Source organism: Phyllobates terribilis, unplaced genomic scaffold (genome assembly GCF_046119375.1).
Source record: "Phyllobates terribilis strain yellow unplaced genomic scaffold, ASM4611937v1 Scaffold_3__8_contigs__length_932513732, whole genome shotgun sequence".
NCBI classification, from domain to species: domain Eukaryota; kingdom Metazoa; phylum Chordata; class Amphibia; order Anura; family Dendrobatidae; genus Phyllobates; species Phyllobates terribilis.
The window spans coordinates 880190294-880203343 of record NW_027362763.1 but is presented as its reverse complement, the minus strand read 5'-3'; the positions used below and the strand labels follow the sequence as shown (position 1 = coordinate 880203343).

General features: G+C 41.3%; 1 protein-coding gene across 1 annotated transcript in view; it reads left to right on the top strand.

Moving 5' to 3' along the window:
- The window catches only part of TTC13 (tetratricopeptide repeat domain 13), a 119605-nt gene that overhangs the window by 60609 nt on the left and 45946 nt on the right, over positions 1–13050 (top strand). Inside the window, exons 11-13 of the mRNA XM_073672661.1 lie at positions 4457–4631; positions 6175–6331; positions 8318–8448. Of these exons, the coding sequence (XP_073528762.1) occupies positions 4457–4631; positions 6175–6331; positions 8318–8448 (463 nt within the window). The remainder of the gene's footprint in view (positions 1–4456; positions 4632–6174; positions 6332–8317; positions 8449–13050) is intronic.

Sequence of the window (13050 nt, the reverse complement as noted above, 5' to 3'; positions counted from 1 at the left end):
TCTGGAGTCATCCCACTTCCTCGTGTATCTCAAGAATCCCCCCTTCTTCTTTCTTTCTTAGTTTTAATTATTATACTAGTTCTTGACACATGATATGATTCGGACCCTACTTACTCTTATCAGGTTCATATTATTTGTATTGCATGGCTTCCTCCGTATTGGACCGATCTGTTCTATTCTGTCTATGTACACTTGAAAGGCTTAATCTGTTTACCCACTGGCGTCATATTTATTTTTCCACAAATTAAGAAAAAAAAATAATTTTAATTACATGTGAGCTGTTAAGTGTCTGTCAGTTGTATAGCAGTCCGATAACCACACACCTCAGCGGCACCACCCTATTATATACATGGACAGTAGAGTGATTCCTGTATTGTGTAGGCCAGACAAGTTAGTTTTGCACAGTAGAAACTTTTTTCTTACTGAAGCGCCAAGTTTGTGTAGGGAGACTTATAGGCCATTCATTGTTCTCCCCCCTGAAAAACTAAATATGCAAATACACTTTTCCCAGGGGAAAAGTCGAGGACATTAATGCCACTTGCTGTAAATAGTAATTCTAACAGTCAATATCAACCCTTTTTAAAAGGATCTTGCCACATAACTTAGTTTCGGTTGGGCTGTATAATATCTTAGTTGCAGACACGCGTTTCTAGTGTTTTGTATCTCATTACTCTAAAGCAGGACAACTGGGTGGCTGGGTGAGAAGCCTTTGGAACAAGCTTACAAAAGTTAGAGGCTACCAAGAGGATAATTACTCACACAGCTAACAATAAAAATCCCCCAAAATCAAATTTTATTTTATATTTAAAATCCCCAAAACAATCCATTTATATACAGCGAAAATGCAAAAAAAAAAACCAAGCAAAAAAAAATCGCTCAGTGGCAAGACAGATTAGTGTGTTTTGGACAGTATAGGCACCAGACAATTTATGGTAGTGGATATACCCTATCTAGTCACGGATGTTGGCACCCTATTAATCATGCAGTTGGCGCCCCGCTTCCAACGACTGACCCTTCAATGCTCTAGATGTCCCCGGTCAAGATGCCAATGCATCAGATCAGGCCCCAACTATGTAAATGTAATGCACAACTCACAGACCTATGGTCTCATTGTTATCCACCCATTAAAAATCGCATTCGATAAACAATAGTAACACTATTGAGCTGTTCACCACCGTCTGTCATAATAATTCCTTCATTGATACAGTTAAAGTAGTAATACGTGCCCACCACATTTAACCAAACTCCTATTGTATCACATATATCATAATGGTTAAGTCCAGTATGTATGTATTTATACACCTCTGATCACACATTGCGCCGTCAATAATGTTACTATTTTGTTGGTTGTGCCCTATATTTACGTATTTGAGACCTGCTCTAGGGACATCTAGGGCAATGGCGGGTCAGGCGTGGAGGAGCAAGGGTGCAAATTGCGTTATTAATAGGGTGCCAACCTCTGCGGCTAGTTACAACCTCAGGGTTAGATAGGGTATATAAACCACCATGAACTGTCTGGTGCCTATAATGTCCAAAAAACACTAATATTCTCGCCATTGAGCAATTTTTTTTATTCTCGTTGTATATAGATGGATTGTTCTTGGGATTTTAAATATAATAAAATTTGATTTTAGGGGATTTTGTTGGTTAGTCATGAGAAACCTTTGACATGTGATCTAAGGGGTAAAGTTTGTCCATGTGGAGAGCGCCAAGTTGGTGGTCCTGCTCTCTTCGACTGTGCAAACCTATCTGCCTATGTAATGTTTCAAGGGAGCATTGCATGGCACACTACAAGAAATTTGAAACCTTAGATCCCATGTTCACAGCCATCCAGTTCTCCTGTTTTACCCTGTTAAAGGGCAAAAACCCTGAAACACATGCCTGCAATTGGAGCTTTAGGTTGGGTTTTATTCCCAAAATCATATGGCAAGGCCCTTTTTTAACAGGTTAATACTGAGTTTTATTGCTATTTTTAACTGGTGGCACTAGAATCCCTGCTTTCTACCTCTGTGAAGAAGTTATTTGCACTGCAAAATCTAGACACAAATGTATCTCATGCCCACACTAATAATGACGGGATTGGATATCCTAATGCGTAACCAGAGTAATAGTATAAAGAAATATTCATTGACCTACAATCTCTGGAATCTATAGATATAGTAAGATAAATAACTCCTAGGACACAACCTTTTAATACACAACTTTGAAAGATGCAGATGAAAATGTTACTGACCTCTAAACATAACATCTCATTTTGAATAAGTAATAAATTTGTGTGTTTAAAGGTTATATACAGTCATGGCTGAAAGTGTTGGCACCCTTGAAATTGTTTCAGAAGTATTTCTTCCAGAAAATTATTGCAATTACACATGTTTTTTGTTATTCACATGTTTATTTACACCACAAAAAAATAAAGATAAAAAGGCAAATTGGACATTTCATGCACGACCCCAAAAATGAGCCGGACAAAATTGTGGGTAAAAAAACTTTTGTTTCAAACTCACCAGTGGCAACTAACAGGTATGGGCAATATGAAAATCACACCTGAAACCAGATAAAAAGAGAAGTTGACTCAATCTTTGCATTGTGTATCTGTGTGTGCCACACTAAGCATGGAAAGCAGAAAGAAGAGAACTGTCTGAGAACTTGAGAACCAAAATTGTTGAACAATATCAACAATCTCAATCAACAATCTCAAGGTTCCAAGTCCATCTCCAGAGATCTTGATGTTCCTTTGTCCATGGTGAGCAAGATAATCATGGAGTTTACAACCCATGCCACTGTAACTAATCTCCCTGAATGTGGACAACAGAGAAAAATTGATGAAAGGTTGCAACACAGGATAGTCCCGATAGTGGAAAAGGAGCCGCAATCAAGTTCCAAAGAAATTCAAGATGTCCTGCAGGCTCCGGATGCATCAGTGTCAGCGCAAACTATCTGTTTACATTTGAATGAAATGGCAGGAGACCCAGGAAGACCCCACTGCTGAGACCTAAAACCCCACAGAGACCTAAAAAAGCGAGGCTACAATTTGCCAGAATGTACATGCGTAAGCCAAAATCCTTCTGGGAAAGCGTCTTGTGGACAGATGAGAGCAAGATAAAGCTGTTTGGTAAAGCACATCATTCTACTGTTTACCGAAAATGGAATGAGGCCTACAAAGAAAAGAACATGGTACCTACAGTCAAATATGGTGGAAGTTCAAAGACGTTTTAGAGTTGTTTTGCTGCCTCTGGCACTGGGTGCCTTGACTGTGTGCTAAACATCATGAAATCTGAAGATTACCAAAGGATTTTGGGTCCCAATGTAGTGCCCAGTGTCCTAAAGCTGGGGTTTGCGTCTTAGGTCATGGGTCTTCCAGCAGGACAATGACCCCAAACATACTTCAAGAAGCACCCAGAAATGGATGGAAACAAAGTACTGAAGAGTTCTGAGGTGGCCAGCAATGAGTCTGAATCTAAATCCTATTGAACACCTGTGGAGATCTTAAAATTACTGTTGCGAGAAGGTGCCCTTCAAATATAAGAGACCTGGAGCAGTTTGCAAAAGAAGAGTGGTCCATAATTTCAGCTGAAAGGTGTAAGAAGTTTGTTGATGGTTATAGGAAGCGATTGAGTTCAGTTATTTATTACAAAGAGTGTTCAAACAAATATTAAGTTGAGGTTGCCAACAATTTTGTGCTGCCCATTTTTACGGTTGTGTGTGAAATTATGTCCAATTTGCCTTTTTTTTCTGTTTTTTTGTGTTGTTCCAAAATGTATCAATTGTAGTTATTTATTCCAAAGGGTGTGCAACCAAATATTAAGTTGAGAGTTGTTCCAATACACACAAAGGAAATATACATGCGCAATTGCAATAATTTTCTGGGAGAAATACTTCATTTTCTGGAACGATTTCAAGGGTGCCAACACTTTCAGCCATGACTGTTTCTTCATTGTATCTATAGATTCCTGAGATTGTACCTATGAATGAAGATCTAGACACAGAATCATTTTTTCCCCATGTGTTTTCTGTTGAAAACCTTTTATGTCTGCACAGTCTAACAAAGTTTGTTAAAATTAGATTTTGGAACATCTTCAAATTTCACCATTTCCACTTCTAGTTACTCTTTCTCTGCCAGGCTGAAAGTTGTTTTTTTTAGAGAGCAATTCTATCTGTGACCATATAGTGGGATATTGTAAGAAAGCTGATGGTCTGCTAATTTATTATCAAAAGCTAGATTTTATTTCACATGGATTTTATTTTATTTGCAAGAATGCTACATTTTTCCTTTTTTGTTTTCTAAGCATTTTTAACACCATTTTTTGTACCTGATTAGGTGTTGGTTCTAAGCCAATAGGAAAACAATAAATACTTGACTAGGCTTCTGAATAGCAAAAACACAATACAAATGAATGAATTAAAAAAAAAAAAAACACATTAATGTGTGTGGCCTTGCTTTTTTTTCTATTTGTAGAGATGTCTTCAGCTGGAGCCATATAATGAAGTGTGCCAGTACATGAAAGGGCTCAGCCATGTCTCTATGGGCCACTTTTATGAAGGAATTAAAGCTCAGACCAAAGTTATGTTAAATGACCCAATGCCTGGTCAGAAAGCAAGCCAGGAATATTTAAAGGTGAAGTACCTGAGAGGTAAGCGTCATCAGAACTATGGTTTGTTCCAGCAAAAATAAGAATCCAACACTCACATTATCACTTTTTATTGGACGCATTGCTATAAATGTTCTGCATAACTGGAAAGTCAAAAAAGAGTATAACACTAACATATAGAAGGCATTATAAGATGGATATCGAACATAAAAATAGCTGTTTCATTTTAATCAAGCAGTCTTGTAATTGTTTGCCTCTGCTCACATGCCTGATCTAAATAATCTGGTTTTCTTGCATTCTAAGACCTGAATAATATTATAAGAATTTGATTGATAGTATAGTAATGCAATCAGGGTTGTATAGAATAATACTTTTTTTTTATTTACGTGGGGGTTAAGAAGGGGCTCAATCCACCTATCCGTTAAACAGTAGTTATCTTTCTGTAGGGTCATGTGGTGAATACTTTTTATGAAGCAGTCTCCAAGCTCCTTTTCCATCATAATAGTGAATCTATTGTCTTTTATAGGATTTAATTTTCTTTTAAGTTTTCTGCCTTTTAAAGGGAATCTGTCACCAGGATTTTGATACCTAATCTGAGAGCAGTTTAATGTAAAGGCAGAGACCCTGATTCCACCAATGTGTCACTTACTAGGCTGGTTGCTGTAGTTTTGATAAAATCACTGTTTTATCAGCAGGAGATTATCACTGAAGGATTAGTAAACCTGCTGCCATGTAGTGCTCCATATTCATGAGCTCTGTATAATCCCACATCCAACACTAGTCGGTATCTTTCTGTGAACACTACGTGGAGTAGGGATTCACGCTCTCAGGTAGACATTAGGTAGAGTTCACACAGGCACTGTATTCTTTGGTCAAAACAATGTGACGTTTATTTCCACAGGTCGCATAGTACAAAACAAAACCATGAACAAATCCCTAGCCTTGTCCAGGCACTAACTAAACAGAACTGACCCTGGCTACTCCTACACGACTGAGCTAGTCCCAATCTGGTCAAACACAATGGCTGTTGTCCATAGCCACCACTGATACCTGCAGTTTGGTGCACACGGCCTGTGCCGACTCTTCTCAAAGAGGGATTCTGTCCTGTCTCTCTCTACAGCTCCAATACAATCCACTCTGGTCGCCTTCCCCTCTTCAGACTGACTAAGTTAAACACCTAGCCTGGTTATATGCAAAGCCAGCCAGGTGTACCTTATCAGAGTCTGTAGAGCTAGGATTTAACCCTAGCCTACCTGGCCTTGCTACAATTTGTAGAAAGCTGCCAATCAGTGGTGTAGATGTGGTTATACAGAGCTCAACATTTAGAGAACTGCTAGATCTGCAACATAAAAAACACAGATTTTATCAAAAAATTATGCTGCTATCAGATGGGATAGCAACAACGTGGTCACGATTCACTTTAATTACATTTAATACATCTTCCTTTTACCATTATAAAGTTTCCCTAAGTGGAGATGTTCTGTAATTGCATGAAGTAGCAATTATAGATTTTTTTTTTTTTTTAAATGTAACTGTATAACAACATAATACAGAATTGCTTATACTTGATCCCTCCATTTTACAGAATACTCTCGTTACTTGCACTCTCATCTTGATACTCCAGTCACAGAATATAATATCGATGCTGATCTGCCTGGAAATTTCAAGGATCATTGGGCAAAAAATCTCCCTTTTCTCATTGAAGATTATGAGGAGCAGCCGGGACTACAACCTCACATAAAGTAAATGCTTTTCTTATTTTAGTAGTACAGCAGCACATGTTCTGGGAAGACCACTAACTTCGTTTTAATGGAGGCATTCCTCCCAAACTGATTTATTTTTTTACCCTTTTAACATAACAGTAATATGTTTTTCGATTATCGCTTGAGAACTTCTCTGAGCTCTACCAGATTCGATAGACTGGCTTGTATTGCAAATGACCCTTTCCTTTAAAAGCATGTTCTAAAGTTTAAATGTTATACCCTATCAATGGGATAGGGGATAACTTTCTGAACGTTTGGAGTATGACCGCCGTGGCCCCCACCGATCTGAAGGGCCCCAGCTGAATGGAGTCGAGATCGATCATGCACACTACCGCTCCATTCATTCTTAATAGGAGCTCTGTAGATTGCCGAGTGCTGCGCTCAGCTGATCTTTGATGCTCCTATTAGAATGACAAGAAAGGCAGTGCGCATGTTTAATCTCCGCTCCATTCATCTGAGACTCTTAAGATTGGTGCGGTGTCATGGATAGGAAAGGATAGGAGATAACTTTCCAACTTGAGGACATCGGTTTAAAAGAATGATTTTATGAGAGTAGCTGCACGTAGAGTGAGGTAAAGTCTGGAATTTATGGACCCACAGTTTTGATGCGAGGAGGCAGAGGTCACACATCACTTATTGCTTTAGCCATGATCCTGCAGAATACCGCTATAGCAATTAAAGAGAATCTGACACCAGATTTTTGCCACCCAATATGAAAGCATCATGATGTAGGGACAGAGACCCAGATTCCAGTGATGTGTCACTCACTGGGCTGCTTGCTGTCATTTTGATAAAATCACTGTTTACTATGCTGCAGTTCTCTGAATGCTGAGCTCTGTATTACCCTGTCTACACCACTGATTAGTAGCTTTCTAATAAAAAGTATACTGTGCATAGGCAGTAAGTTGCTTATCAGTGGTGGGGGCAGAGTTATACAAAGCTCATGAATATTGAGGACTACATGGCAGCAGGTTTACTTATCCTCTAGTGATAATTTACTGCTGATTAAAACTGTGATTTTATCAAAATTACAGCAAGCAGCCCAGTAAGTGACACATTGCTGGAATCACAGTCTCTGTCTCTACTTTATGCTGCTCTCAGATTAGGTGCTACAAACCTGGTGACAGATTCCATTTAATCTAGTTAAACCATCTTTGACACATAGTCCCTTGTTTTTCATTGTCTTTGTGCTGCATTTTTCGGTCCCAGAGCCCTTATTCCACTCTGTCACATGTAAAGATATTGCCTAGTAATGCTGCCGAGTGCTCTCTGCATCATCATGAAGTAAAGCCTGGGGTTACATATGAGATGATATCTACTTTTTAAAGTTTGCTGAGCACACTTTTAATTTGCATAAAGTAGGGAACGAGTTAAACATTGTGTGTATTTTTCCGTTTTATGTATGTTTAGCAGGATAGCTTTGTATTGTCCTTTGATCTACTGGAAGTAGATTTCCTTGTTAGCCTGAAGAGCGGGTCTGCAAATAACTGTTCTTGGATGATATTCTGGCCACCTGCCAGCATCGTTGCCTGGCCGTACATGGTCCGATCCGAACACAGGATTAGAGAAGATTCAGTGAATATTAATGACAACTGGACGGCTTTTAATAAGCAAGAGGAAAAAATCTGGTTGAACAACAAATGTAGGCAAGATGGCAAACTGTGTGGACAGATTGAAGATTGATAATTAAAAGTTTAATGTGTGGGACTAGCTAAGATACAAATGATTGGAGTTTTGCAAATTAAGCATGACAATTAAGTTTATATCTATCCTTCACTTTCCTTGAATCCAATAGTGTGACGATACCAGGCCATTTTCTCATGTCATGACCACCAACATGAATGGTCAAAGTGTATGGAGCAGTCCACATCTTTCCCTGCTCCAGCTACCTGCAAAAAATGAGCATTAAGGGATTTAAAAAGGGAATTAAGGAAGAACGCTAACTTCAATTTCTATCGTTTTTAGGGATGTTTTGCCACAAAATTTTGAAAGCTACAAATTGGAAATCCAAGAACTTATTTGTGTGGCAGATCGATCAGGGACCTTAATGCAATATGAGACGTCTGGATTTCTACCGAACAAGAGAATCCACAGAGGTAATGTAGAAAAGCAAGTTTATGTGGTGAGAAACGGAGTTTCAGGATATGTGGCATTAGCAATGGTTGGGAAGAACATTTATGTCAGGTTACCAGAGTGCAGACTTGAACGTGGAAGGAACAGAATGAGAAGCACTGAAGGTTTTTTTTTCTACAGTAGTACCTTATTTTTCAGAATACAAGACGCACTGGACGATAAGACGCACCTAGGTTTTAGGGGGGGGAAATAGAAAAAAAAATTAAAGCAAAAATTGTGGGCATGATGCACTGCTATGGGGGAGGGAGTCTTCTGCTGACACTGTTATAAAGGTAATGTCCCCCAATTCTGTATCTATATCCCTCATCCTGGTATATATTCAGTTAGGTCCATATATATTTGGACAGAGACAACATTTTTCTAATTTTGGTTCTAGACATTACCACAATGAATTTTAAACAAAACAATTCAGATGCAGTTGAAGTTCAGACTTTCAGCTTTCATTTGAGGGTATCCACATTAAAATTGGATGAAGGGTTTAGGAGTTTCAGCTCCTTAACATGTGCCACCCTGTTTTTAAAGGGACCAAAAGTAATTGGACAATTGACTCCAAGGCTATTTCATGGACAGGTGTGGGCAATCCCTTCGTTATATCATTCTCAATTAAGCAGATAAAAGGCCTGGAGTTGATTTGAGGTGTGGTGCTTGCATTTGGAAGGTTTTGCTGTGAAGTAAACATGCGGTCAAAGGAGCTCTCCATGCAGGTGAAACAAACCATCCTTAAGCTGCAAAAACGGAAAAAAAAACATCCGAGAAATTGCTACAATATTAGGAGGGGCAAAATCTACAGTTTAGTACATCCTGAGAAAGAAAGAAAGCACTGGTGAACTCATCAATGCAAAAAGACCTGGGCGTCCACGGAAGACAACAGTGGTGGATGATCGCAGAATAATCTCCATGGTGAAGAGAAACCCCTTCACAACAGCCAACCAAGTGAACAACACTCTCCAGGAGGTAGGCGTATCAATATCCAAATCTACCATAAAGAGAAGACTGCATGAAAGTAAATACAGAGGGTTCACTGCACGGTGCAAGACACTCGTAAGCATCAAGAATAAAAAGGCTAGACTGGACTTTGCTAAAAAAACATCTAAAAAAGCCAGCACGGTTCTGGAAGAACATTCTTTGGACTGATGAAACCAAGATCAACCTCTACCAGAATGATGGAAAGAGAAAAGTATGGCGAAGGCGTGGTACAGCTCATGATCCAAAGCATACCACATCATCTGTAAAACACGGCGGAGGCAGTGTGATGGCTTGGGCATGCATGGCTGCCAGTGGCACTGGGTCACTAGTGTTTATTGATGATGTGACACAGGACAGAAGCAGCCAAATTAATTCTGATGTATTCAGAGCCATACTGTGTGCTCAGATCCAGCCAAATGCAGCCAAACTGATTGGTCGTCGTTTTATACTACAGATGGACAATGACCCAAAACATAAAGCCAAAGCAACCCAGGAGTTTATTAAAGCAAAGAAGTGGAATATGCTTGAATGGCCAAGTCAGTCACCTGATCTCAACCCAATTGAGTATGCCTTTCACTTGTTAAAGACTAAACTTCAGACAGAAAGGCCCACAAACAAACAGCAACTGAAAACCACCGCAGTGAAGGCCTGGCAGAGCGTCAAAAAGGAGGAAACACAGCATCTGGTGATGTCCATGAGTTCAAGACTTCAGGCAGTGATTGCCAACAAAGGGTTTTCAACCAAGTACTAGAAATGAACATTTTATTTACATTTATTTAATCTGTTCAATTACTTTTGGTCCCTTTAAAAACAGAGTGGCACATGTTAAGGAGCTGAAACTCCTAAACCCTTCATCCAATTTTAATGTGGATACCCTCAAATGAAAGCTGAAAGTCTGAACTTCAACTGCATCTGAATTGTTTTGTTTAAAATTCATTGTGGTAATGTCTAGAACCAAAATTAGAAAAATGTTGTCTTTGTCCAAATATATATGGACCTAACTGTATGCCCCCATCATGGCATATATGGCCCGCCCTTCCTGTTATACGTGGCCCCCATTCCCATCCTGGTATACATTGTCCCTCATCCTGGTATGCATTGCCCTCTTACCCCCATCCTGGTATGCATGGCACCCCCATCCTGGTATGCATGGCACCCCCATCCTGGTATGCATGGCACCCCCATCCTGGTATGCATGGCACCCCCATCCTGGTTTGCATGGCACCCCCATCCTGGTATGCATAGCATCCTTATAAACGTGCACACAAAAAAAAAAAAAAAAAAAAGGATTCTACACACCTCCCCTCCGCTCCAGCGCTGCATCCTGTTCTTTTGCCAGCAGCTGATCTTAGCGTGTGCGCCGCGCATGACGTCACTGCCATGCGCCCTCAGACGCCAAGATCAGCTGCCGGAATAGTCACTGCTCTCCACGCCGGGACTATGGATGTGGGGAGCAGTGACTATTCACTCTCCTTAGTAGAACCACAGGGTCAGCCCAGCCGCGGCTCCTGCTTCCTGTGCCCCGCTCCTCGGCCGCTGCCGCTCCCCGCCCATCCACAGCCACAGCAATCAGTATACATTCAGACTATAAGACGCACCCCCAACTTTCCTCCAAAATTTGAGAGAACTGCGAAGGGCCTCCAGGGTTGCTGAGCGGAAATAGAATAGGTCCCACTCCAATGAGCATTTCATCGTATTCAAAAAGTCCCTCACTACCTTCAAGTCCATATTTACTGTAGCAAAACAAACCTACTTCTCATCTCTCATATCCTCCCTGTCTCACAACCCTAAACAGCTATTCAACACTTTCAATTCTCTCCTCCGTCCCCCAGTGCCTCTTCCCTCTCCTCTCATCTCAACCGAAAACATTGCCTCATTCTTCAATCAGAAGATTGACACCATCAGACAAAGCTTTTGCCTAAAGTCCACACAGCCCCTCCTCATATCTACTCAGCCCTCCTCCTCCAAAACCAGCTTCTCCACCATTACGGTCGGTCAAGTTTCCTCCTTACTCTCCAAATCACACCTCACCACCTGTGAACTTGACCCAATCCCGTCCCACCTCATCCCAAACCTCACCACAGTTTTCATCCCAACCCTAACCCACCGCTTCAACCGGTCACTAACAACTGGTGTCTTCCCCTCATGCTTTAAACATGCCTCAGTCACACCCATTCTCAAAAAGCCCTCCCTTGACCCAACCTCTCTGACTAGCTATCGCCCCATATCACTTCTCCCCTACGCCTCAAAACTACTTGAACAACACGTCCATTCTGAACTGTCCTCCCATCTTTCCTTCTGCTCCCTCTTTGACCGCTTACAATCTGGCTTCTGACCGCATCAGTCCACTGAAACTGCCCTGATTAAAGTCACCAACGACCTACTAACTGCTAAATCCAAGCGAGACTACTCTGTCCTCCTCCTCCTGGACCTGTCATCTGCCTTTGACACAGTAGACCATTCCCTTTTACTACAGACTCTCTCATCCCTTGGCATCAAAAACTTGGCCCCATCTTGGATCTCCTCATACTTAACAGACAGAACATTCAGTGTCTCCAACTCACACACCACCTCCTCATCTCGCCCCCTATCTGTTGGTGTCCCCCAAGGTTCAGTCCTATGACCCCTGCTCTTCTCCATCTGCACCTTCGGCCTGGGACAGCTCATAGAGTCCCATGACTTTCAGTATCACCTCTATGCTGATAACACACAGATCTACCTCTCTGGATCTGATATCACCTCCTTACTAACCAGAATCCCACAATATTTGTCCGCTATTTCATCTTTCTTCTCTGACAGATTTCTAAAACTTAACATGGATAAAACTGAATTCTTCATCTTTCCACCATCTCACTCAACCCCCCCATCTGACCTATCCATCATAGTCAGTGGCTGCCCACTATCCCCAGTCCCAGAAGATTGCTGCCTCAGGGTAACCCTGGACTCTGATCTCTCCTTCAAACCACATATCCAAGCCCTTTCCACTTCCTGACGATTCCAACTCAAAAATATCTCCCGGATCCGCACATTCCTCAACCACGAATCTGTAAAAACACTACTGCATGCCCTCATCATCTCCTGCCTCGACTACTGCAACCTCTTGCTCTGTGGCCTCCCCTCTAACACTCTCGCACCCCTCCAGTCTATCCTAAACTCTGCTGCCCGAATAATCCACCTGTCCCACTGCTATTCCCTTCACTGGCTCCCCATTACCCAGAGACTCCAGTTCAAAACCCTAACCATGGCCTACAAAGCCATCCACAACTTATCTCCTCCATACATCTGTGACCTTGTCTCCCGGTACTTACCTACACACAACCTCTGATCCTCACAAGATCTCCTTCTCTACTCCCCCTCTTATCTCCTCTTCCCACAATCGCATACAAGATTTCTCCTGTGCATCCCCCCTACTCTGGAACTCTCTATCTCAACACATCAGACTCTCGCCTACTGTGGAAACCTTCAAAAGGAACCTGAAGACCCACCTCTTCCGACAAGCCTACAACGTGCAGTAACCAGTCTAGTGTTGAGCGAGTATGTTCTGTTAACCATTTCGCCGAGTATGCTCGGGCCGAGCTCCGAGTATTTACAGCTGCTAG